Genomic DNA, 22,658 nt, shown 5'->3' with positions numbered 1-22,658 from the left:
TGGTCTTTCGTTGATAAATTCAACAAAACAGTAAAAAGTACTTTCAACTGAACGTAAAAAGCAACTTTAAAACTTAAAACAAACAGAAATTAGTCATTTTGTGAGGAGAGATGCCCCCTCCTCGTTACGTCACTCGTTACCCTCACTCGTTACGTCAAAGTTTTTAGTGCATTAAAAAGTCTTCCTTCTCCAAATAAATGGCCGTTGTGCTTCAGTAGTCATTCTTACAATTATTACGAATTGGAACAAAAAATAAAACTTTCTGATATTGTTGAAGGGGTGAATTTTGAACTAAATCTATGTATTTTTTCGAGTTAGGACATTCACTAGAAAGTAAAGACCAATATTAAAACTTAAAATATGCATTTTACTAAATCAAAAGAAGTTTGTTCAAAAACAAGATAGTTCAATAAATAGATTATTAAATTTTAACGAAAAACTTCAAAATTAAGATTACCATGAACCAAACAAGGATATATCTACTAAGATCTGAACGTAGTTCGCATCTCCAGTTTGAATCAGTTATCAAGATGAAAATTTCCGAGATTGTTAAGGGGTAAATTTAAAGCTGAAAACCTTCTAGTAAAATTAGTTTTCAAATGTTTCGACTTGGCTGGTCAGACTGAAAAAACGAACCTAAGGAGTTCAATACATCTTACCTTGTATGTCGTCTTCTGCAGTTTAATACGTTTATGGAATTACTCATGCACTATATAAACCAAGACAATAAACTCAGTAAGAGTACAATCAGTAAAACGATCGAGGTCAACCGGTGAAAGCAGTCAGAGTAAAAAAAATCTGGATAAATAATGCACAGTTTTTCTTCAAATAGTTATGTTTTTCTTGAATATCAGTATTTTTGGCTGCAGCCATATCAGTAGATTTTCATATTAACTAGTTGAAAAACCGATATCATTCATTTTCATGCACCAAGACCTGGGCATCAATGGTTATTACATATGAAGGTTTACATATTATTACATATTATAATATTACATATTATTCATATTCATTTACTGTAGATAATCATTATATATCTATTATCTTACAATTTTCTTTTACGCCCATTCGTTAGCTTTTCTGTAAAAATGTGTTTTGAATCTCGGCATAAATTGTCATACCCCTCCAGTAAACAGAACCATCAAAACTCCCATCAGGATGTCCAGTACTAACTAGACTAGTTGACTGTATGCCTGGTGGAAACCGACTGATTTGATTTGCACGACTTTGTCGAACAAATCAGAAGCAAGTTTACGGATTTAATCTTCAAAACATGGCAATGCGAAGTCATAATTCGAGATACAAGTAAGCGATAAGTCAAAATCATTCAAAGAACATCTGATTGAACAACATCATTCATGACTACTCATCAATACAGAGCTTTAGCAAGGGTACGACCTACGTCATGCCAAGCAAAATCAAACTACAGCTTGATCCAAACTTACAAGGACAAAATATATTTTTATGACCTGTTAGAAAGGGTATTGTCAACTATCAAGCCAATATCAAGGAATATCGAGGTATTCTTTATTAAATTTTTTTTCTCGTAAGACATTTGAGACAACCCAACTTTGACCATATTCTAAGAATAAAATATTTACATTATCTGCTTGTTAAGACTCTCCTTATCTTATTTAAAGTTTGTTATTATTTAATTTTGTACAGCTACCAGAACCATGACATCCAGTCACGAAGGTCCAGAAATAAGACAAAGACCCTTCATTTTTCTCTAAAGGGTAATGAGGAGCCGAAAGTAGTATAAGGTAGAAAAAAAAATTGTTACATGTTTGACCAACAGTCCGTGTAGAATAAGTACTAATCTCCTGGTTACCTGCCTTCTGCCGTGAGGGCTACACGTGGTTAGGGGAAAATTCTCAAACAATTTCCGTGTAAATCCCCCAGATTCCCGCAGTTACCCATTCGGAGCTGGGTTGGTTCTGTATGAGCAACACCAGAAGCCTATGACCTGTCCCAAAAAACATAGTAAGACATTTCAAGCCTAACGACTAGGTTAATACGGCTTAAAAACTAAAAAGAATCCCCAATTTCTACCGCATTCTCAGGAAAGTATCCTCTTTTGGAATAGACTTTATAAATATATTTGATTTAACAGGCGGGGATCTCTTTATACAACCAAAACGGGTTCTCGAAAAGGCTTGATAGATACAATCCGGCATAAAAAATCTGACATAGAAAAAATACATTGAATACAAAAGAGCCGACCTAAATTTAAATTCAACCCGAATTTAAAAAATAGTCAGACAGCCCAGATATCTGATGTCCAGATAACAAGCTTCCAAGTTTTGGAGGCTGCCGACAGTAGCGAGCAAATCAAACGGGGAGAAGCAATTCAGGCTATGTTTGCGAAGGCTTGCGAAACCAGAGCCATTTGAAGGAGGCAAAAAAAGCCTGTAAAGCCAGATTTCTTTTCAGATAAAGAGGTGGTATTCGTTAGATTTTAATAGCACCTCCGAATTTTTCCATGTAGCTTCCTTGGGAGTCAATTCACTTCTGTCAACGCAATTGCCATTAATCGAACGCTCCCTGGAATCAGCTTACGATATGCCACGAAAGAGTTAAGTGACAACCCCTATGAGGTGCAAGCATGACCTAAAGCGAAAGACTATATAGCTTAGAGCATTTTAGTGCTGAGGCTTCCGCCGATCAGCAGTATATGGTCGTATTTTCGTCACGTTTCAAGGTAGTCACACAAGGACATCCTTGTAGAAAATTACGTTGACGGTTTGTCCCTGAGGCACAAACTCGCTGTGTATTATTTCCCGATTGTCAAAAAAGGCAAGGAACGTGAGATGTTATCATAGACTTCACCATTCATACTTTATTGGGGCGAGACCACCCCTTTGCGTGTCAGTCAAAACTGCTTCACGTTCCACTACAATTTCATGCCTCAATTCAACTCGTCGTTGTTTTTACTTGTCACTTTACACTTTCGTTACAACTTTGTACTCAATCTCCCCATGTTGATGTTCTCGGTAAAAATTTTGTGTGACATCGACTTGAACATACAAAGTGTTTCTGCTATCAAGTACAAACTGGAATGTAGTTCACACACAAAGATTTGTTTAAGAAATAGGTTTTCATCGTCCTTACCGTTTTTCACTTTGTACCCAGTGGCCAAAATGAAAAAAGATCCATACTTTGCGTAATGACTGCTGCGCGGTACGGTGCTTAGGCAGGACCCCCACAACCAGTATTACCCGCTAAGGTTGCTATGATGGCAACTCGAACGCAAAACGGTGAGCAGTCTAATAAATTCCTTCAGCAAAGAGACAGCATTGCAGGCTAGCAAAAATTTGGCTTCACTGGATCTTACCTCGTTCTGCTGGCCCTAGTATTTGACTCTTGCAAATATAGAAACGTCTATATTTGAATTTCGAAATATCAAAGGGTCTATAAAAAAAACTGGCCATTTGCAGCTGATTTATGAATGTCAACTATTATTTCAATTAGTCTTAATAGTATTTCTAGTTTGAGCCCTCATCACTAGAGCACTCCCTGCGAGTGCTTCCTCTACAGACATATTTACTCAGCAAAATACATTTGAGCTTCTGCTCTTCAAAATTATTAGAGCTCTCTTTGACTTAACGTTATTGCTGGTTTTTTCTTTCTTAACAAAGAAAGGACTGGAATTAAGAAGTTGGTAAAACTCATATATTTCTACACTCTATAATGTTATAATCAATGCAAACTCAATATCACAAAATATTGGCTTATAGTCTATGCCCCTTGAAATATTGTCAACCCATTTTTAGAAAGACTACTTAAACAGCTGAAATATCTAAGATAAGAGGAAATATCTTAGTAAACTACATGCAGCCTCTGACATACCTGGCTGCAACTCCTACAACTATTTGTACTTGAACTATTGTTTCGAACCTGAAAAAATTTCTTCGATTAGGTTAAATTGCTTAATATATCAGTAAACCAAATACAGAAAAAAAAATATTGCGGAAAGTAGCACGTTGCTGAAGGCTTTGAATAAAGCCTTTTACAGCAAGGGCCTGAGAAAACGGAGGGAGGGGAGGGGCACTAATCTCGAACGTGTGGCACAGTTGTTTAGAGTTCTTGACTTTTAAGAAAAATATAAGATTTACAGTAAAATTATTTTATTAAACTTGTATTTTTGAATGCTACATCCAATATGGGAATGTGAAAATGTGGCTTTTTGTTGGCTTCAGTTCAAATTTCTTCTTTCTATGCTAAATCGTTTTATCAACATAAGAATGACTGATGTAATAATTATTCGTCTTAAAAAAAATTCCCAGGATTAAGTACTTCAGTAGACAAGAAAAAAACTTTCTAATAGAGAGTTTGTTTAAAGGCAGAAGGCTTCCTGAGGTTTCAGGTTTTTGATACATGCGCTATTGTTCTGTTTCTTGAAGACTGCACATTCTAAGATTTACTGAATCTATTACCGATTCAATTTACCGATCTATTTACTGATTTTAATTTACCGGATCTATAAATTGAAAACTATTGTTTTCAGAATCTCCTTACTTCATACTATATTTTACTTATTCTAAAAATCAATTTTTCCCCCTAGAATTGGTAACCATTTGTCTTTAACTGATTGTTTATGATAACAAAAGAATGATCTGTTTTTAAGGGAACAAAAATATTTATCACGGGAATCTTTAATGAACCCTACAGCAGTCAGGCGCTGAATGCAGTACACATGCTTTACAATCTCTATTTAAGATTAACTTTAAAAACATTCGGCACGAATCAAGATTTTGAAAGAAAAGTAAAGTACTACATTAAACGAAAGACAAGCTGAAATAAAGTCAAATAGTAATCCGAGTGTAAAAACGAACATAAATTACTACAATACAACAGAGATTACAATAAATAATCAAGTTAAACTTAAAACAATCATAAGTCACTGCTACTTCTGACTACTGCTTCTACTACTACTGAATTTATGGCGATTTCGAAAAAGAGTCTCAAACCCCTTAAAAATGGCGTCAGATCGAAATAAAAGTGCACTATTGGAATCAGCATGGTTGAAAACCTTTCGTAGGACAATTACAGTCCTTCATCATGAACACCAAGGGAAATCACTTTTCTGCATGGATAGCACTGATGTCTCCTTTTTTTCTGTTTTTCCTTTTTTTCTGTTTTTTCCAACAGGACTAACGAGTTACCGGAATATTATAGACAGATGTTTAATGGCTCATTTAAATAGAAATTGCTAAAGGTAAAAAAAAGGTAAAGGATACGGCATTAGACTTTACAGTCCCTACCGGCGGTGCTGATCTCCGTTTCTTGGCCCTTCAGCCAGGAAGTGCAATGGGGGGTTGGGGGCCGACCATCCTGTGCTTTCGCACACCCTTCCTGTTTACCTTCCCCAGATTTCTCCAGGTACCCATTTAAAGCTGGGTCGACTCTGGCTAAGCTTATAGAGTCACGCCACTGACTCCCGTCCCAAACTGAACAATTGGGTACACTGGGATTCGAACCCGCGTCCTTTCAGACAAAGGATCCCAAATCCAGCGCACCACCCAAATCGCTAGTGGTTTTTTTAAGTGACCAAAACGACTGGAGAGCAACTAGCCCTCCAAGCACTCCCTCTTCCAAAGTCACCCAATAAAAATTTTAAGATAGCCATTTGTTCAACATAGTTCAAATATTTAATAACTATGCTTTTGATGATGATATGACGCCCCATAGTCCCTGGGAAAAGGGCTGTACGCTGTGTTGGTATGGGAGTATCGATATTACGCATATCAGTATGGGTTTATTGCTATTGGGTGTATTGGTATCGCAGGTATCTTAGACAGACTTTTAATATCATATATACAAGATATTGCTCATATCTACATGATTTCTGTAAATTCCACCATCAGGAAGTTCCCAACGGCACTAAAACCGGCATTTTTGGTGCCATGTCCCAAGTGGAAAGCAGGGTCTAGTTGGCTATCAGAGCTTTTAAGAGAGACGTTTAATGTCTCATTTGGAAGCTTTTACTCATACCTACTTGATTTTTATCAATTTCTCCATGTGTAAGCATGATAGAGCGCTAAAAATAACACTTTTGGTGTCATTTCTTAAGCACAAATGCTTTAAATTATAAAACAAAATCATAATTGTAATAATTAAGATCAAAAACCCTTAACTGGAGGCTTGCATGAGCACCTTATGCACCTAGTCCAAGACCCCTCAACAAGCTAAGTAATTAAGGATACAAACACCAACATATCAAATAATATTATTAGAGGTGTGGTTCTGTTAGTAAAGCGTTTGACTTCAAATTAGAGCGTCTTGAGTTCGATTACTGCTTGTGTTTATTTCAATCCTGGTTTTGTCCCTTCGTTATGATCATTTTCAGCTAATTTCACTATTTTTGTATATGTGATGCACTCATTTTTTAAAGCATATCCTAGGAAGGTATTTTGATAAGCATTTTGATTCAAAAGGGATGTAATTCAGATCATGGTTTGCAACGAGATTCTTAGTATATCACTAAACCCATACCCCAGCAAATGGCATAGTTTTTTCAAAATCCTGTAAGGGAGGGGGGAGGGTCAAAACTGGATTTGGTTTTCTCAAATCAGGTTAAAATGACAGAAATAACTGAAAAACGAGCAATATAGTAACAAAAAAGGTAAATATAAGAAAAGGGTAAAAATACTAGCCTTTTTCAGTGAATGCTTCAATTATATAGATTTATCTTAATTCTGACAACATTTTTAGAAAAACTAAATTTTATCAGGGAGGGGCAAGCTGGGGTCTAAGGGAAAACTGAGGTTTGTGAGGGTTAGTCTCCCACTGTCTCAAAGCAAATTTCACCAATGACCCCAACCCCTTGCCACTTAGTGGTTAAAGAAGTGTAGGCATATGGGTTAGAAACCACAAAAATCATGAAACCTGTTTACGTTTTTATAGCAGTCCTGAATTAAAGGAATACAAAGTGGGATTTTAAATGTATTATATTAAAAGGTGCCGAGAATAAAATTTTAATAGCATTGAAAAAAAATTAAATCCAAAACGGATGAAAAAATACTAAGTAAAGATATGTCATTATAAATATGTTTTTCTAAAACAAAAAATCATGAGTGTATACCACATATGTATATGTATGTATACAAAATATGCATACCATTTTCATTTTGTATTTCAAAAATTTCATTGTATTTGAATTTATACTTTCAAAATGTTTTTACTCTATTTTGCCCAAAGCTTGAAGAAGATAAGCTTCTTTGAATCAAATGTATGGCTCAAAATATTTTGTACTCTGTTTAGCAAAAAGTTCACTGAAGATACACTTCTTTGAATCAAATGTGTAATTAGAAATGTTTTGTACTCTGTTTTGAACAAAGCTCGAAGAAGATTCGCTCGTTTGTGTCAAATGTGTGGTTTTACACACATTTGTTTTGCACAAAGCTCAAAGAAGATACACTTCTTTGAATCAAATGTGTGGTCAAGAATGTTATGCACTCTGTTTTGCGCAAAGCTCAATGAAGATACGCTTCTTTGAATCAAATGTATGGTTTAGTACTCTATCCTGACCAAAGCTTGATCAAAATGCATTTTTTCAAATGAAATGCTTGGTTCAAAATGTTTTGTAATCTGCTTTGAGCAAAGCTCGATGAACACGCGTTTCTTTGAATCAGATGTATGGTTCAAAAGTTTTTCACTCTGTTTTGCACAAAGCTCGATAAAAACACATTTCCTTGAATCAAATGTGTGGTTAAAAATAATTTTTACTCGGTTTTGCCCAGAGCTCAATGACGATAGGCTTCTTTGAATCAAATGTATGGCTTTGTACTCTGTTTTGGCCAAAGCTCGATGAAAGATAAGTTTCTTTGAATCAAATGTGTGGCTCAAAATGTTTTGTACTCTGTTTTGCCCAAAAATCGATTAAGACACGTTTCTTTGAATAAAATGTGTAGTTCAAGTTTTTTAAACTCTGTTTTGCAAAAAGCTTGATGAAGGTAATTTTCTTTCAATCACGAGAGAGAGAAAGACAGAGAGAGGAACACAAACAAACACTCAGATTCAGACACACAAACATAAAATGACAGACACGGGGATAAGCAAACAACCGATCAGACACATAGGCAGGCAGAGCTCTCTCTGCCTACAAACACAGAGACCCACAAACACAAAGACAGATATGGGGACACGCAAATATCCATTCAAACACACAGAGAGAGATAAAGAGAGAGAGAGAGGGAGAGGGGGGAGAGAGAGAGAGAGGAAAGAGAGAGAGAGAAACAAAAACACCTACAAACAGAGTCATCGCGGTTGATCGTTGATGATTTAGTTGAATCTTTTGAAGAATGGTCTCTGGAAATGTTACAAGTATTCACGGTCCGATCTCATCAGGATAAAATTTCCATAACTGTTGTTCTCCATAATCTCTCTCATAAGAAAAATTGCTTTGAATTGTACTTACTATATCATCTATAGGGTTGTTGCAATTTGAGTTCTCCTATGACTTTAAAAAAGCAAAATATCCCGGTGAACCGTGAACAATATTTTTACAATCCGCGTACAATCAGGCTTCCAGTATACCTTATGCATAAATTCCATTAGATTTCAATCAAAACACGCGCGAAGAGTTACGTGTAGTCAAGGATATTTTGGATAATGAGATTACAGTATATCGGCTCATGAATAGTGAAAAAGGTCACTAGTCGTCTTCATCAAACAGTTCGTGGTAACGAACTGTAGTAAGGAGCGACCCGGCTCAATAGTAACCAAAACTCTAAAAAATTGAATTTTGATATCAATAGCTACATCAAAAGAATCGCATTTTAATGCTGATTTAAATATATAAGTTTCATCAAGTTTAGTCTTACCCATCAAAAGTTAAGAGCCTGAGAAAATTTGGCTTATTTAGGAAAATAGGGAGAAACACCACCTAAAAGTCGTAGGATCTTAACGAAAATGACACCATCAGATTCAGCGTATCAGAAAACCCCACTGTAGAAGTTTCAAGCTCCTATATACAAAAATGTGGAATTTTGTATTTTTTGCCAGAAGACAAATCACGGGTGCGTGTTTATTTGTTTGTTTTTTAATTTTTTTTTTCTTTTCCCCAGGGGTCATCGTATCGACAAAGTGGTCCTAGAATGTCGCAAGAGGGCTCATTCTAACGGAAATGAAAAGCTCTAGTGCTCTTTTTAAGTGACCAAAAAAATTGGAGGCCATCTAGGCCGCTCCCACGCTCATTTTTTTCCCAAAGTGAACGGATCAAAATTTTGAGATAGCCATTTTATTCAGCATAGTCGAAAACCATAATAACTTTGTCTTTGGGAATGACTTACTCCCCCACAATCCGTGGGAGAGGGGCTGCAAGTTTCAAACTTTGACCAGTGTTTGCATATAGTAATGGTTATTGGGAAGCGTACAGACGTTTTCAGGGGGATTTTATTTTGTTTGGGAGTGGGGCTGAGGAGAGGGGACTATGTTGGAGGATCTTTCCTTGGAGGAATCTGTCATGGGGGAAGAAAAATTCAATGACAAGGGCGCAGGATTCTCTAGCATTACTATAAGAAAACAATGAAAAATAAACATGAAAACGTTTTTTCAAATGAAAGGAAGAAGCAGCATTGAAACTTAAAACGAACAGAGATTATTACGCATATGAGGAGTTCTAAAAATACTTTAGCACAAAGAGCGAGGTATTTAGGAGGAGATAAATACCTTGCTCGTTTTGCTAAAGTATTTTTAGTAATTTCAACTATTTATTCTACGGCATTTCTGATTCAGGGGTCATTCTTAAAGAATTGGGACATAACTTAGGATTTAGTGTAAAGAGCGAGGTATTAACGAGCGTGCAAACCCCCTCGTATACATAATAAAAATATAAGGCTATGAAAGTTTGTTACGTAAGTTAATTCTTAAGTTAAGTATATTTTTTACTAATAAAAACGTTCGTTAAAAATTAAAAGTTCTAGTTGCCTTTTTAAGTAACCGAAAAATTGGAGGGCAACTAGGCCTCCTTCTCCATCCTTTATTTCTCAATATCGTCTGATCGAAACTAAGAGAAAGCCATTTAGCCAAAAAAAGAATTAATATACAAATTTCATTTTAATAATTTGTGTGCGGAGAGCCAAAACCAAACATGCATTAATTCAAAAACGTTCAGAAATTAAATAAAGAAAAACTAATTTTTTTAGCTGAAAGTAAGGAGCGACATTAAAACTTAAAATGAACAGAAATTAATCCGTATATGAAATGAGTTGTCCCCTCCGCAGTCCCTCGCTCTTTACGCTAAAGTTTGACTCTTTGCCAAAATTCTACTTTTTAAAACAATTAAAAGCTTTAGCGTAAAGAGCGAGGGATTGCGGATGGGACAGGTCATTTCATATACGGATTAATTTCTGTTCGTTTTAATGTCGCTCCTTACTTTCAGCTAAAAAAATTAGTTTTTTTTATATAATTAATCTACGTATCAATCTGAAGTTTTATTAAATTTAATTTTTGAGCAGTTCGCCTTTTCAATTGTTATCATGATTCAGCTTTGAATCAACTAACATTTACCATAAGCACAATGTAATTTGTTTCAAGACATTAGTTCAAATTACAAGAAGTCTTTCGGGTTGGTCAAAAGTATCATTTCTTCATAATTCAACAATTGAATTAACCCTTCAAAAATTGTAAATATGTATTCAATTAGTGAGATTCTTCAGATATACGTGGAAACACGGTTAGTATATATAAGTTTTAATTAACTGAGTAGCGTGTGTTTTATTCTTTTGTTTTAAAGCATAAAAAATTATAAATATTCATAAATCAAAATCTAATTTATCGTCTATTAATTGTAAATTTTTAATAATAAAAATATTTTATTAAAATATAAAATGTAAAGTAAGTAGAGGACTTGTAAGACAAGAATCAATAAAGAAATCGAGGGGATGACCACTCCCTAGTTGAAATTTATAATCTCTTGCGTTTAAGTGTTTTTGAAATTAAACAGGGCTTAATAGAATATAATATTTTAAGCTTCAAATGTCGTTAAACTAAGGCTACCATATAAAATCGTAAAAAAAACAAATATGTTGATTTTGGAATTCCGAGTAATGTTGGCAGGTTAAGTTTCAAATACTTAGTCGTAGAAATTACAAAAGAAATGTTACTAAAATATAAGTCTGGCAAAGAATAGGGGGAAGGGGGATATTATACAATATACAGAGTAGAAAAAGTATGATTCATTACCCCAAGCCTTCTTATATAAATATTCTATAGGTAGTTATGAGAAAGAACCCAAATGCTTTCATTTACCTTTGTCCTAATTACTTTAGCAGCAAAAAGGTCGAGCAAAACCGTATTTGTTTTTATTTGACCTTATGACCTAGTAAATCAAATAGTTCGTGGTAACAAACTAAGTACAGAGCGATGCGCCTCAATTGTAACCGAAACTGTAAGAATCAGGGTTTTGATAATAATAGATACATCAAAAGAATTGAATTTTGATATTTATTCAAAATATAGAATTCGTGAAGTTTTGTGCTTTCCCCCAAAGTTTCGAGCCTGAGAAAATTTGCCCAATTTTTGAAAAAGAAAGAAACGCCCCCAAAAAATGAAATGATTTAATGAAAATCATACCATAAGGTTCAGCTTATCTGAGAACCCTACTTTAGAGGTTCAATCCCTTATATAAAAATGAAGAATTTCGATTTTTTTTTGTCGAAAACAAGGTCACAGATAGGTGTTGATTTGTTTGTTTTCCCCATGGGTGATCACATCGAACCATTGATCCTAGATGAGCGGAAGAGCGTTCGTTTAATAGTAAATAGAAAGACCTAGTAGCAAAGTTGTCTACTCAAAATTTTAAGATAGCCATTTTGTTCAGCATGGTCTAAAGATCTAATAATTATAGTTTTGAGGATGACTGACCCCTCACAGCTTCTGGGGGAAGGGTTGAAGGTATTTCAGGTGTTTTTAATTATTTTTAAAATTTACACCCCCTAACAGGTATAGGTTCTTAATGAAAATCACACCGTCAGATTCAGAGTATCAGAGAATTACGCTATAGGGTTTAAAGCTCTTATCTGCACAAATGTGGAATTTGTGCTTTTTGTGAGAAGAAAGATCACGGATGCGTGTTTACTTGTTTGTTTTTTTCCAGGGGTAATTATGTAGACTCAGTGGTCCTAGAATTTCGCGAGAGGGATCATTCGAAGGGAAATTAAAAATTCTAGTGCCCTTCTTAAGTGACCAAAGAATTGAAGCTAAACCCCTCGCACCCTCATTTTCCCCCAAAGTCAACAAACCAAATTTTGTGATAGCCACATCTCTTCATCATAGTCAAATTTTCTAATGATAGTTGAAATATCTATGTCTTTGAGGACGACTTAATCCCCCACCGTCCCAAGGGGAATGGCAGTAAGTTATGAACTTTACCCATTGTTTACACATACTATTAGTTATTGGTAAGCATACAGACATTTTCTGGGGGAGGAAGTTGAGGAGGATTGGGTCCCGTAGGAAGATTTTCCAAGGGAAGAGTTTCTTATGGGGAAAGAAAATTTCTATGAAGGGGGCACTGGATATTCCAGTGCAATTAAAAAAAAACGATCAGAAATTAAATGTAAAAAAACAAGCTTTTTAGACTGCAAGTAAAAAGTAACATTAAAACTTAAGACGAAGAGAAGCTATTACATATATGACGGGGTTCGTCCCCTCATCAATACCTCTCTGTTTACACTAAAGTAGTTTTGGTAATTTTAAAAGAGTTATTTGTTCTAATTAAACGGCTTTTGTGATTCAGGGGTCATTCTTAAAGAAATGGAACAATATTCGAACTTTAGCGTAAAGAGCGAGGTATTGACGAGGAGGCTAACCCACTCATATTACGTGCATGAGGAAGTTCCTCCTCCCCTTTCAATACCTCGTTCTTTACGCTAGAGTTCGAATTTTGTTAAATAACGGCCGATATAAGCAATAATTTGTTGGTGTTATTTTCCGTTCAAACTTAGCATTTAGTTTTACTGTAAGCAGCTTTATAACTATGATTTTTATGTGATACTGAACCAAAGATATTGTATGTCTTCGGCTTGTGGTTTTTATTAAATTACAAAAAAACAAGTTTTTTCCAACTAAAAGTAAGGAATAACATTGAAACTATTAATGTTTTAATAAATTATACATATATCTAGTAAATACGTATATATTATTAAGTATTATATCATAATAAATTATTACCTATATTTTAAAGATATTTTCTTCATGCATTTCAGTCATTTGAGAATTGCTCAACTTGTGAATCATTTTTATAAAAATAGTTTCGTGCTCTTTGGTCGTTTTGTTACTATGCCTTACAAAATTAGTTTCACAAATATCACTAATTTAAGTTACGTGGGAAAATCTTTCCATGGAGAAATTTCTCGTGGGGGAAGGGAATTTTCCATGGAGGGGAGCTGGATATCTCGACATTATTAAAGAAACTTTCAGCAATTAAATAAAAATAAGTTTTTTCAACTGAAAGTAAGAAGTAACATTAAAACTGAAAACTAACAGAAAATATTACTTATATGACATGGTTTGCCTCTCCCCTGTAGCTTGCTCTTGCGCTGAAGTTTCTTTTTTAGCTTTGAAAAGAGGCTACTATCGGTATATGAAAAGGGCTGTCCCCTCCTCAACACTTCGCTCTTTACACCAACGTTTTGTATTGTTTTATAAAGTAGAATTATGAGGAAGAGTCAAACTTTAGTGTGAAGAGCGGGCGTTGAGGAAGGGACAGTCCCTTTCATATGTGGACTAGTTTCCACTCATTTTAAGTTTTAATTTCGCTCCCTACTTTCAGTTAAAAAAAACTTGTTTTTTCATTCAATTAAGTTTAAGAACAGGGACGTTGAAGGTATTTATTTGAAACAATTTTCTATTTCCCAAGAACATACGAGGAGTGTGTCTCAGGATGGGACAGTGGGGTCAATTCAATAAAATTTAGTGGGGAGGGTGAGATTCATTTTTCAAACCAAGAAGGGTCAATTTTTATTATTTTTTCTTTCAAAAGGTTATTTTTTTTTTCACAACAGGTAGCCCATTTGTAAATGACAATTCCAAAAAATATACTTCTCAAAATATAGAAGGAGGGGGAAATGAATTTACAATTGATCCCCATCCTCTGCTAATCGATACGCAAGGGAGGAGTAAATTTGTCAGTATAGCAAAAGATGTGAGTTTCCTGATAAATCAACGACGAGCGAAATTAATGGGAGCCATAGCTACTACCCCTTTTTGAAAGCCCTCCCCCCTCTTTTTGGATTGTTTGCTGCTTAAAATTGATTGAAATACGTTGGAAAGATAACCACACATAAATTTTATTGTGAGGGGGGCATTGAGAGGTCACAAACTTATTACATTTGGCGTGTATCTCAGATTACCACTTCTTCCCTCACACAGCGCATTTCTGCCACGCCACACCTCTTTCAACCATGCGTAATTCACTTCGCACCACGCGTTGCAAGTGTTACCTGGTGTGCACAATTTCTGAAACTGGGCAACACACAGATGGCTGACATTCCTAGAGTGATATAGCTTCAAAAACTGGTGAGTTTAACAGAAACTACAATAAATCATTGCTGTCACTTACTTGAAATACTTTTACTTGAAGTACTACTTAAATAAAATTTTCCATTACTTGTACTTGTACTTAAGTAAAAACTTTAGGGTGTACTTACTACTTGATACTTAAGTAAGATTATGAAATACTTATTACTTAAGATACTGATTATGTACTTGTTTTTCAAATACTTTACCTTTGACACAAAAATTTTTTGTGCGTGTGCTTTGACAATGTACAAGAAAACATCGGCTTTGGATTTAGAGTAAACTCAGATGTTGCTCCATGTCCTATTTTTGGCAATAAGGTATTGGTTTATGATGAAAAAATTATAGTATGATTATCACTTGGTTTAATTTTGTGTAAAATTTATATAAAAATTTCTTTTTAATTATTTCACAGTTCACTGGTCAACAGTGAGCTAACATCCTTTTTTTTGTGCTAAATGTTGCATACAGTAGTCCTTTTGGGCTTATGTTTCTTACATTAGTGTTTAAGTTTTGTCATCTTGTCAACTTATCCAGATTTCTATCATTTCATCATCTTCAGGACCATATTATTGGTAAGACTACTGAAGCTATGAATCTTTACCCATCTAAATGTTGTCTGCAATAAACAAGTCCGTGGAATTCTGCCTGGATCCAACGCAGGGGTATTTTGTCAAATTCCTTCCAGCAAATTCAGGTACTCAGACAAATCTGACTTCAGATTTGTCACTCTATTCATAAGTTATAGGCCCTACTAAATTAAAGGAAAAATCAAATTGGTTAAAACTTCCCTCCCCCTCGCCCTATTTGAGATGGGGTTTGTGATACCAGAACCTGATATGAGTCCTGATCCTAGGCATCTTTGGTCTAGCTTTGATTCGGATCTGTTGCTCCATTTGCAAGTTATACTGAATCAAACAAAAAGCTCGGCTTTTTTCAGCACTTAAAACCCACTGCCACGGTAACTTGCAAGTCACTCCACTTGCAAGTTACACTGAATTAAATGAAAAACTCAACTTTTTCTTAGCACTTAAAGCCCTTTCCCCTCACCCCAATTAAGCTAGGGTCTTAATCTCCAAACTTCATGTGTCTTATGGTTTTTGGCATTTTTGGCGTAATTTTCATTGAGATCCATTACTTCATTTGCAAGATAAACTGAGTTAAAAAAAAGTCAACTTTTTTCAGCAATTAAAACCCACTCCCCCTTGTTATATTTGAGCTAGTGTCTTCATCCAAAGATTTGATACGTGTCATGGTCTTAGGCCTCTTTGGTTCAATTTTCATTCAGACCCATCACTCCAGTCGCAAGTTACTCTGAATTAAACGAAAAACTTTTCTTTAGCAGGTAAAGCCCCCTCCCTCTTGTTCTATTTGAGCTAGGGTCTTCATCTTATGTGTCTCATTGTCCTTGGCACCTATAGTTCAATTTTCATCCAAATCCGGCTGGCGCGTCTCCCGCTCTAATCGATTGCACAGACGGATGGACAGGTTTTGCAACGTCTTAGGCAGCCATGTTGGCTCATTGGATCCCAAAAAAGGAAAGAATAGTATATCATCATCCAGGCATCATCACCTATTTTGATGGTGGAAAAAATCCATCAAGATAGGTTTTGGGGATCCGTCTGTCCATCTGCCCGTCTGTGCGATCGAGTATAGCGGGAGAACCGCCGGTCGGATTTGGATTAAAATTGAACTATTTGGGTTAAAATTGAGCTTAATTAGGGCGATCGGGAGGGGGCTCTAAGTTTAAAAAAATTAGTTTTTCATTTAATTCAGTGTAACTTGTGAAAGGAGAGACGAATTTTGATGAAAATTGAATAAAGATGCCTAAGAGTATGATACGTATTGAGTTCTGGGACAGAGGTCCTAGCTTAATTAGGTCGAGGGGGAGGGGGCTTTAAGTGCTGAAAAAGTTGACTTTTTTTTAACTCAATTTATCTTGCAAATGAATGATCTCAATGAAAATTACGCCAAAAATGCCAAAAACCATAAGACACGTGATGTTTGGAGATGAAGACCCTAGCTTAATTGGGGTGAGGGGAGAGGGCTTTAAATGCTAAGAAAAAGTTGAGTTTTTCATTTAATTCAGTGTAACTTGCGAGTGGAGTGACTTGCAAGTTACCGTGGCAGTGGGTTTTAAGTGCTGAAAAAAGTCGAGCTTTTTGTTGGATTCAGTATAACTTGCAAAAGGAGCAACAGATCCGAATGAAAGCTAGATCAAAGATGCCTAGGATCAGGGCTCATATCGAGCTCTGATAATACAAGCCCTATCTCAAATACAGCAAGGGGGAGGAAGTCTCAAGTTTTAAGAAAGTTGAGTTTTTCTTCAATTTAGTAGGGCCTATAACCAATTCCACCCATGGCTTGCACAAAGCCTGGAAATAACCCTTTTTCAAAATAATTCATACTGAAGCCAACCTTCAACCAAATATTCCATCCATCCCCAGAGAAAAATTGCTTTTTATTCCTTTTTTTCCCGGGAGATTTCCGACTTAGTCTCATGCTTTTTGCCACTTCATGGTGTGTAAACTGCTGCTAGAAATAGATAAGTTGTAACTTCTGCAGTTTGTCCAACCGTATGGAAAACGTCTGAATCAGCGGGCTTGGTGCAGGACCGTGATTTTATAATTTATATGTGTAGGGAGTTCTACCGACCATCTGAATTGACTACGCAGCATGCGACTTGCTTGAGTAAAGACTAGCCAATGGATGTAAATGCCATACATTTTCATAGTGTTCATGGTAACGAACTGTAGTAAGGAGCAACTCGGTTCAATAGTAACCAAAACTCTAAAAAACGGAATTTTGATACCAATAGTTACATCAAAAGAATTTTATTTTAATGCTGATTTTAAGTATATAAGTTTGATCAAATTTAGTCCTACCCATCAAAAGTTGCGAGCCTGAGAAAATTTGTCAGAGAACCTCAACGTAAAAGTTTCAAGCTCCTATCAACAAAAATATGGAATTTTGTGTTTTTGCCAGAAGAGAGATCATGTATGCGTGTTTTTTTTTCTTCCAGGAGTGAATGTATCGACCCAGTTGTCCTAGAATGTCGCAACACGGCTCATTCTGACGTAAATTGGAATTTCTAGTGTCCTTTTTAAGTGACCAAAAAAATTGGAGGGCATTTAGGCCCCATTCCACGCACATTTTCCCCCAAAGTCACCGGATCAAAATTTTGAGACAGCCATTCTGTTCAACTCAGCCGAAAACCCAATAACTATGTCTTTGGGGACGACTTAATCCCCCCCCCCAGTCCCAAGGGGAGGGGCTGCAAGTTATAAACTTTGACCATTGTTTACATATAGTAATTGTTAATTATGATGTGTACAGATGTTTTCAGGGGGACTTCTTCACGTTGGGGTGGGGGTGGGTTGCAAGTAGGAGGTTACGTGGGAGGGTTTTTCCATGGAGGAATTTTTCACGAGGGAAGATAATTTCCATTGGGGCGCAGGATTTTCTAGTATTATTTAAAAAAATGAGAAAATAAATAATTTTTTTAAACTGGAAGTAATAAGCAGAATTAGAACTTAAAACGAACATAAAACATTCCGTGTACAAGGGGATTCCTCTCCTCCACAATACCTTGCTTTTAACGCTAAAGCATTTTTAGTAATTCCAACTATTTATTCTAATGCCTTTGTGATTTAGGGGTCATTCTTGAAGATTTGGGACAAAATTCAAGCTTTAGTGTAAAGAACGAGGTATTGAAGAGGAGGAGAACCCCCTCATGTGCGTTATAAAAATAAACAAATATAGAAGTTCGTTACGTAAATCAATTCGTAAGGTACGTATGTTTATTACTAACAAAATCGTTCATAAAAAAAATCTAGTTGCATTTTTAAGTAACCAAAAATTGGAGGGCAACTAGGCCCCCTTGCTATGAGAAAGCTATAAAAACTATAAAAACTATGAGAAAGCCCTTTATCCAAAAAAAAAAATAATATGCAAATTCCGTTTTAATTATTCATGTGCGGTGAGCCAAAATCAAAACATGCATCAATTAAAAACGTTCAGAAATTAAATATAAAAAAACAAGTTTTTAACTGCAAGTAAGGAGTGACATTAAAACTTAAAACAAACAGAAATTATTCCGTATATAAAAGGGGTTGACCCCTCGTCAACGTGTTGCTCTTTACGCAAAAGTGTTTTATTGTTTTAAAAAGTAGAGTTGTGAGAAAGACTCAAACGTTAGCGTAAAGAGCGAGGCGTTGAGGAGGGGTCAAGGCAGTTTCCTTGAACCGTCAGAGGCAGTTTCCTTGAAAGGCGTCGAGGGCGAGACATGTCGTCGAAGTATGTCGTCGAAGTAGGAATCAATACTTCATTTTCAAATTGTTATTTACTTTCAGCATTCTGACAACCTTGAGCTAGCTGCCGAGAGTATGGATTTTTGCTGCTCCTTTTTATTGAGCTTTGATTTCTCTCATTAAAAAAGTCTGCAACTGACTCACTTGACTCCTTACTTTTATAACTGAGTTTTTGTTGTTGCTAAGGTTTTTACTTATTGAATCAGAGAATGAACTACTTTATTACCTTTTATCTGTTTTAAAGCCAATCCGAAGTTCGTTTTTCTATTTTCCCTATTTTTTCCACCATTCCCAGGTGTTTCAGAATAACCCTGCATTTTTTTTAAAGCGCCAGATTTGACTGAACACTAATCGCTAGAAGTTCAATTCTACATGCACTGTGTCAATCCTGTCATGTGATCTGTCTGATCCAATCAGGAGTTTTTGACTGTACTTAACTGTTTTGATAGTCTTTTCCTTTCAAGCCGTTGCGTTGGAAATCGGTTCAGTTTGTTTTTTGGGCTTCATTGGGTGTGTACCAGCCAAACAAGGGAAACAGTTAAAAACGATAAAATGGAAATTCTGGTTCTTGATTTAAGATTTCCGGGAGAGGAATGACAGGGGACAATTAATAGGCAAGGGAAAGGGCTAAGAAGCCTTCAGAATGGCTTTAACAAAAAGGTAGCATGGGCTTGATATCAGAAATATATATATATATATATATATATATATAATAGGTTGTCTGTCTGTCGAGTGACGTCATTATAAGGATTGAGCTGTATGTCGTCATGAAGTTGTTTGTCGACTGACGTCATGTTTGTCAACTGATGAAATTACAGACCGGGACACCAACAAAAATGACGAGCGGGACACCGGGACATGGGAATATAAATGACGACCGGGACACTCAAAGAGAAATTACAGACTGGGACACCGGGACACAAATCACGACCGGGACACAGGAAATATAAATGACGACCGGGACACATGGACACAACTACAACGGGGACACCTGGGGCACAGAGGGGATATATAAATGACGACCGGGACACAAGGATTGTTTGAAGAGAAATTACAGACCGGGACACCAGGACACAAATGACGACCGGGACACTGGGACACGGGGAATATAAATACCCTTTTATGTAATACCCCAAACCCTATTATGTAACAACCAAAAGTAAACATTCCCTATGACGTAACATATACCTACATCCCTTAGAAAACATTCCCTTTTTCCTAACAGACACCTGAAAACATTCCCTCTGACGTGACAAACACCTGAAAACTGTTGTGGAATCCAGGGATAGGGCTCTCATGGAATGGCAGAACTGGGATGTCGTGGAATGGTAGGATAGGGATGGTGTGGAAAAGGTATTATGGCTTTACTACTAATAAGGGCTTTGAATATGAGTTCAAGATGGTCATTTAAACGATTCTGGGTTCGTTTTACGGGGCTCGTTTAGTTCGTTTTAAACGATTCGTTTTACCACCCGCACGTGGTAAAACGCACGGTTTTCCAAAACATATAATTGTCTCTTGTATGTGCACGATAGGGTAGGGACTTTGGATGGATTTTCGTTGAGTAAAAAGAGATTTACAGGGATTTCAAACTGTCAAATGGGATTTGAATAACGAAAAGTGGATATACTGTGTTGTCTCTTCCTGCAGTTAGTTCAAGTGTGCCACCTTATCGTGCATTCATTTATTCTCTTGGTAAACGGTGGTACAAATCACAATAGGTCTTTAGACGAAAAATGCATGTATCTGTAAATAAAAAAGCCATCAGAGCCATATGAAATCTCTGAATTAGACGTTATAAAGATAACCAGTTTGTGCTACAGCTTGCTCTTGAAGCCCTACTTTAGATCCCTTGGAGAAGTGCCAATAGGGCTTTAGGATTTCCTACAAAAAGCAGCTACCTATGTTTTGAAATAGGAAAAATGGTTAGTTTTTCATATTTCGATTTCTCACGTAACAAGATCGTAACCGATCGAATCGTGCATTACCCAAAACATCTGGTGATAAATATGTTCTTGGAGGACGTCACGATCACCGTCACCGTCACCGTCATCATCTTCATAGTTTCACCTTTCAAGTTGAACTAAGAGCAATGGCGGGGACAAAGAGCCTTTTATCGGGTTAGTTTGGATATGCCCCAGGGATAAAGGATGGATGGAGGGGGCAATTGAGGCCCCTTTGCCTTGGGTGTGCTGAACTTACTACGGATGTTGCAAGTCAAGATAAAGCATTGACAAGCAAGTAATACAAATCTCCTATACTGAACACAATCAGAGCGTGATAAGTCTGAATATGTTTTGTTTTATAAATACGATACCAGCCGTACAAAATACTAATAACTGAAAATACTATATTTAGGCCTTACTGATAATAATTATTAATCTAGTTTTGTGTGCTTTCAGATTGCTGTTTTCCAACAAAATACTTTCCCCTAATCAATAAAGTAGTTTTAGGCCAGTAATGACTGTTAAAAACAATTCACACATAAGAACGTTTTTCGTAAATTATGTGGGGTAATTCTGAACATTAAATTTGAAATTTAAAATTGAAAGCTTTTAAATTACCACGGAAAGTTGGTGCACTTGCAAAGCTTTACGTATTAAATTTTCAGCTAGAATTTATTTTAGACTCAACAAATTTTTAATCTGGGATTGTGTCATTATGATTTTCTTCAAATATTTGGAAGAGCATTCTCGCTCAGCAAACAAAGCATTAATTTTAACAACTGTTAAAAATGAATACCTTATAAAAATGAAATAGAGACTTACCCTACTTCTGTTCCTTGAAGGGTATTCATCCCTGGAAGTCTTCCTCCTTTTGTCTTTCAATATCATTCTTGCTGCGGCAAACGCCATGATGGATGCTTTTTCAACTGGTTTATTAAAGCTGTTTTTACCACAAAGTGAATTTAAAAAAAAAACTTGTAGTGTTCCACTTGTCTAGATTACTACCGTTCAATCTGAAATAAAAAGAAAAACATCAAATAATATAAGAAATTATACAACTGCTAATAAATAAAGAAATTTGATTGAATCATTAAGCTGTATGAATTGAATTGAGTCGGATAAAATAAGAAAACTTGAACTCGACCCGTATCACAGGAACTGAAACGGAATTGTACGTATTCTTGCATTTACTTTTTTACACAACTCATGGACCCAATTTATTTGGCATGATAGACCGTAGTAAAAAAAACGACAAAAACAGATAAACACGCATTCGTGAGCGACGGTTAATGGTTAAAGCAAAGTTTTTCCTTGATGGAAGTAATAAGCGAGGTTGAAACTTGAAAAGAGGAAAAATTACTTCGTTGCAGTTCATGCAACATATATCTGAAAAACCTTTTTAAACAAACTGTCTCCTGACATTTCCTTATACTTGCAGAATTCTGAACACTAGCGCTTTACTAAAAACGATTCTTGTTTTTTTAAGAGTTAATGATGTGTTTTAATATTTATTGCCTTCATGGTCGGTAAAAGACTATTGAAAGTTTTATAAATTATAGATGTACTTTCTCCAGGCTACATAAAGATTTTTCCTCTTATCCACTTTAGTTGCGTCAGTTTTGTGTTTTCAGGAAAGCACTACTTTTTCAGAATTATACAACTATAAGGAAATGTCACAAGCCAGTTTATTCGAAACAATTTTAAAAATATGTTGAAGAATTTTTAAATAAAAAAAATTGGTTACTGTGAAGAATTAATTTTGTTCTTATAAATTCAAACTTCACTCTTTACTTTCATCAGAAAAATTTTGTGTCTTTTAGTTTAACTTCGTTGTCTTTCACGGCTTAGAAAAATACATAATAAATCTGATAAAAAAATC

General features: G+C 35.7%; 1 protein-coding gene across 5 annotated transcripts in view; it reads right to left on the bottom strand.

Moving 5' to 3' along the window:
- Positions 1 to 22,658, bottom strand: part of LOC136030000 (uncharacterized) — a 169,334-nt gene that overhangs the window by 102,564 nt on the left and 44,112 nt on the right. For 4 of the 5 annotated variants that reach the window (XM_065708602.1, XM_065708606.1, XM_065708605.1 and 1 more), the window contains exons 2-3: positions 21,602 to 21,792; positions 3,850 to 3,897 (exon numbers count right to left, since the gene is read on the bottom strand). In XM_065708602.1, the coding sequence (XP_065564674.1) occupies positions 3,850 to 3,897; positions 21,602 to 21,688 (135 nt within the window). In that variant the 5' untranslated portion in view covers positions 21,689 to 21,792. The remainder of the gene's footprint in view (positions 1 to 3,849; positions 3,898 to 21,601; positions 21,793 to 22,658) is intronic. The other variant, XM_065708607.1, reaches the window with a different exon arrangement.

Source organism: Artemia franciscana, chromosome 8 (assembly GCF_032884065.1).
Source record: "Artemia franciscana chromosome 8, ASM3288406v1, whole genome shotgun sequence".
NCBI classification, from domain to species: Eukaryota; Metazoa; Arthropoda; class Branchiopoda; order Anostraca; family Artemiidae; genus Artemia; species Artemia franciscana.
This window is presented reverse-complemented; position numbering and strand designations above follow the sequence as displayed.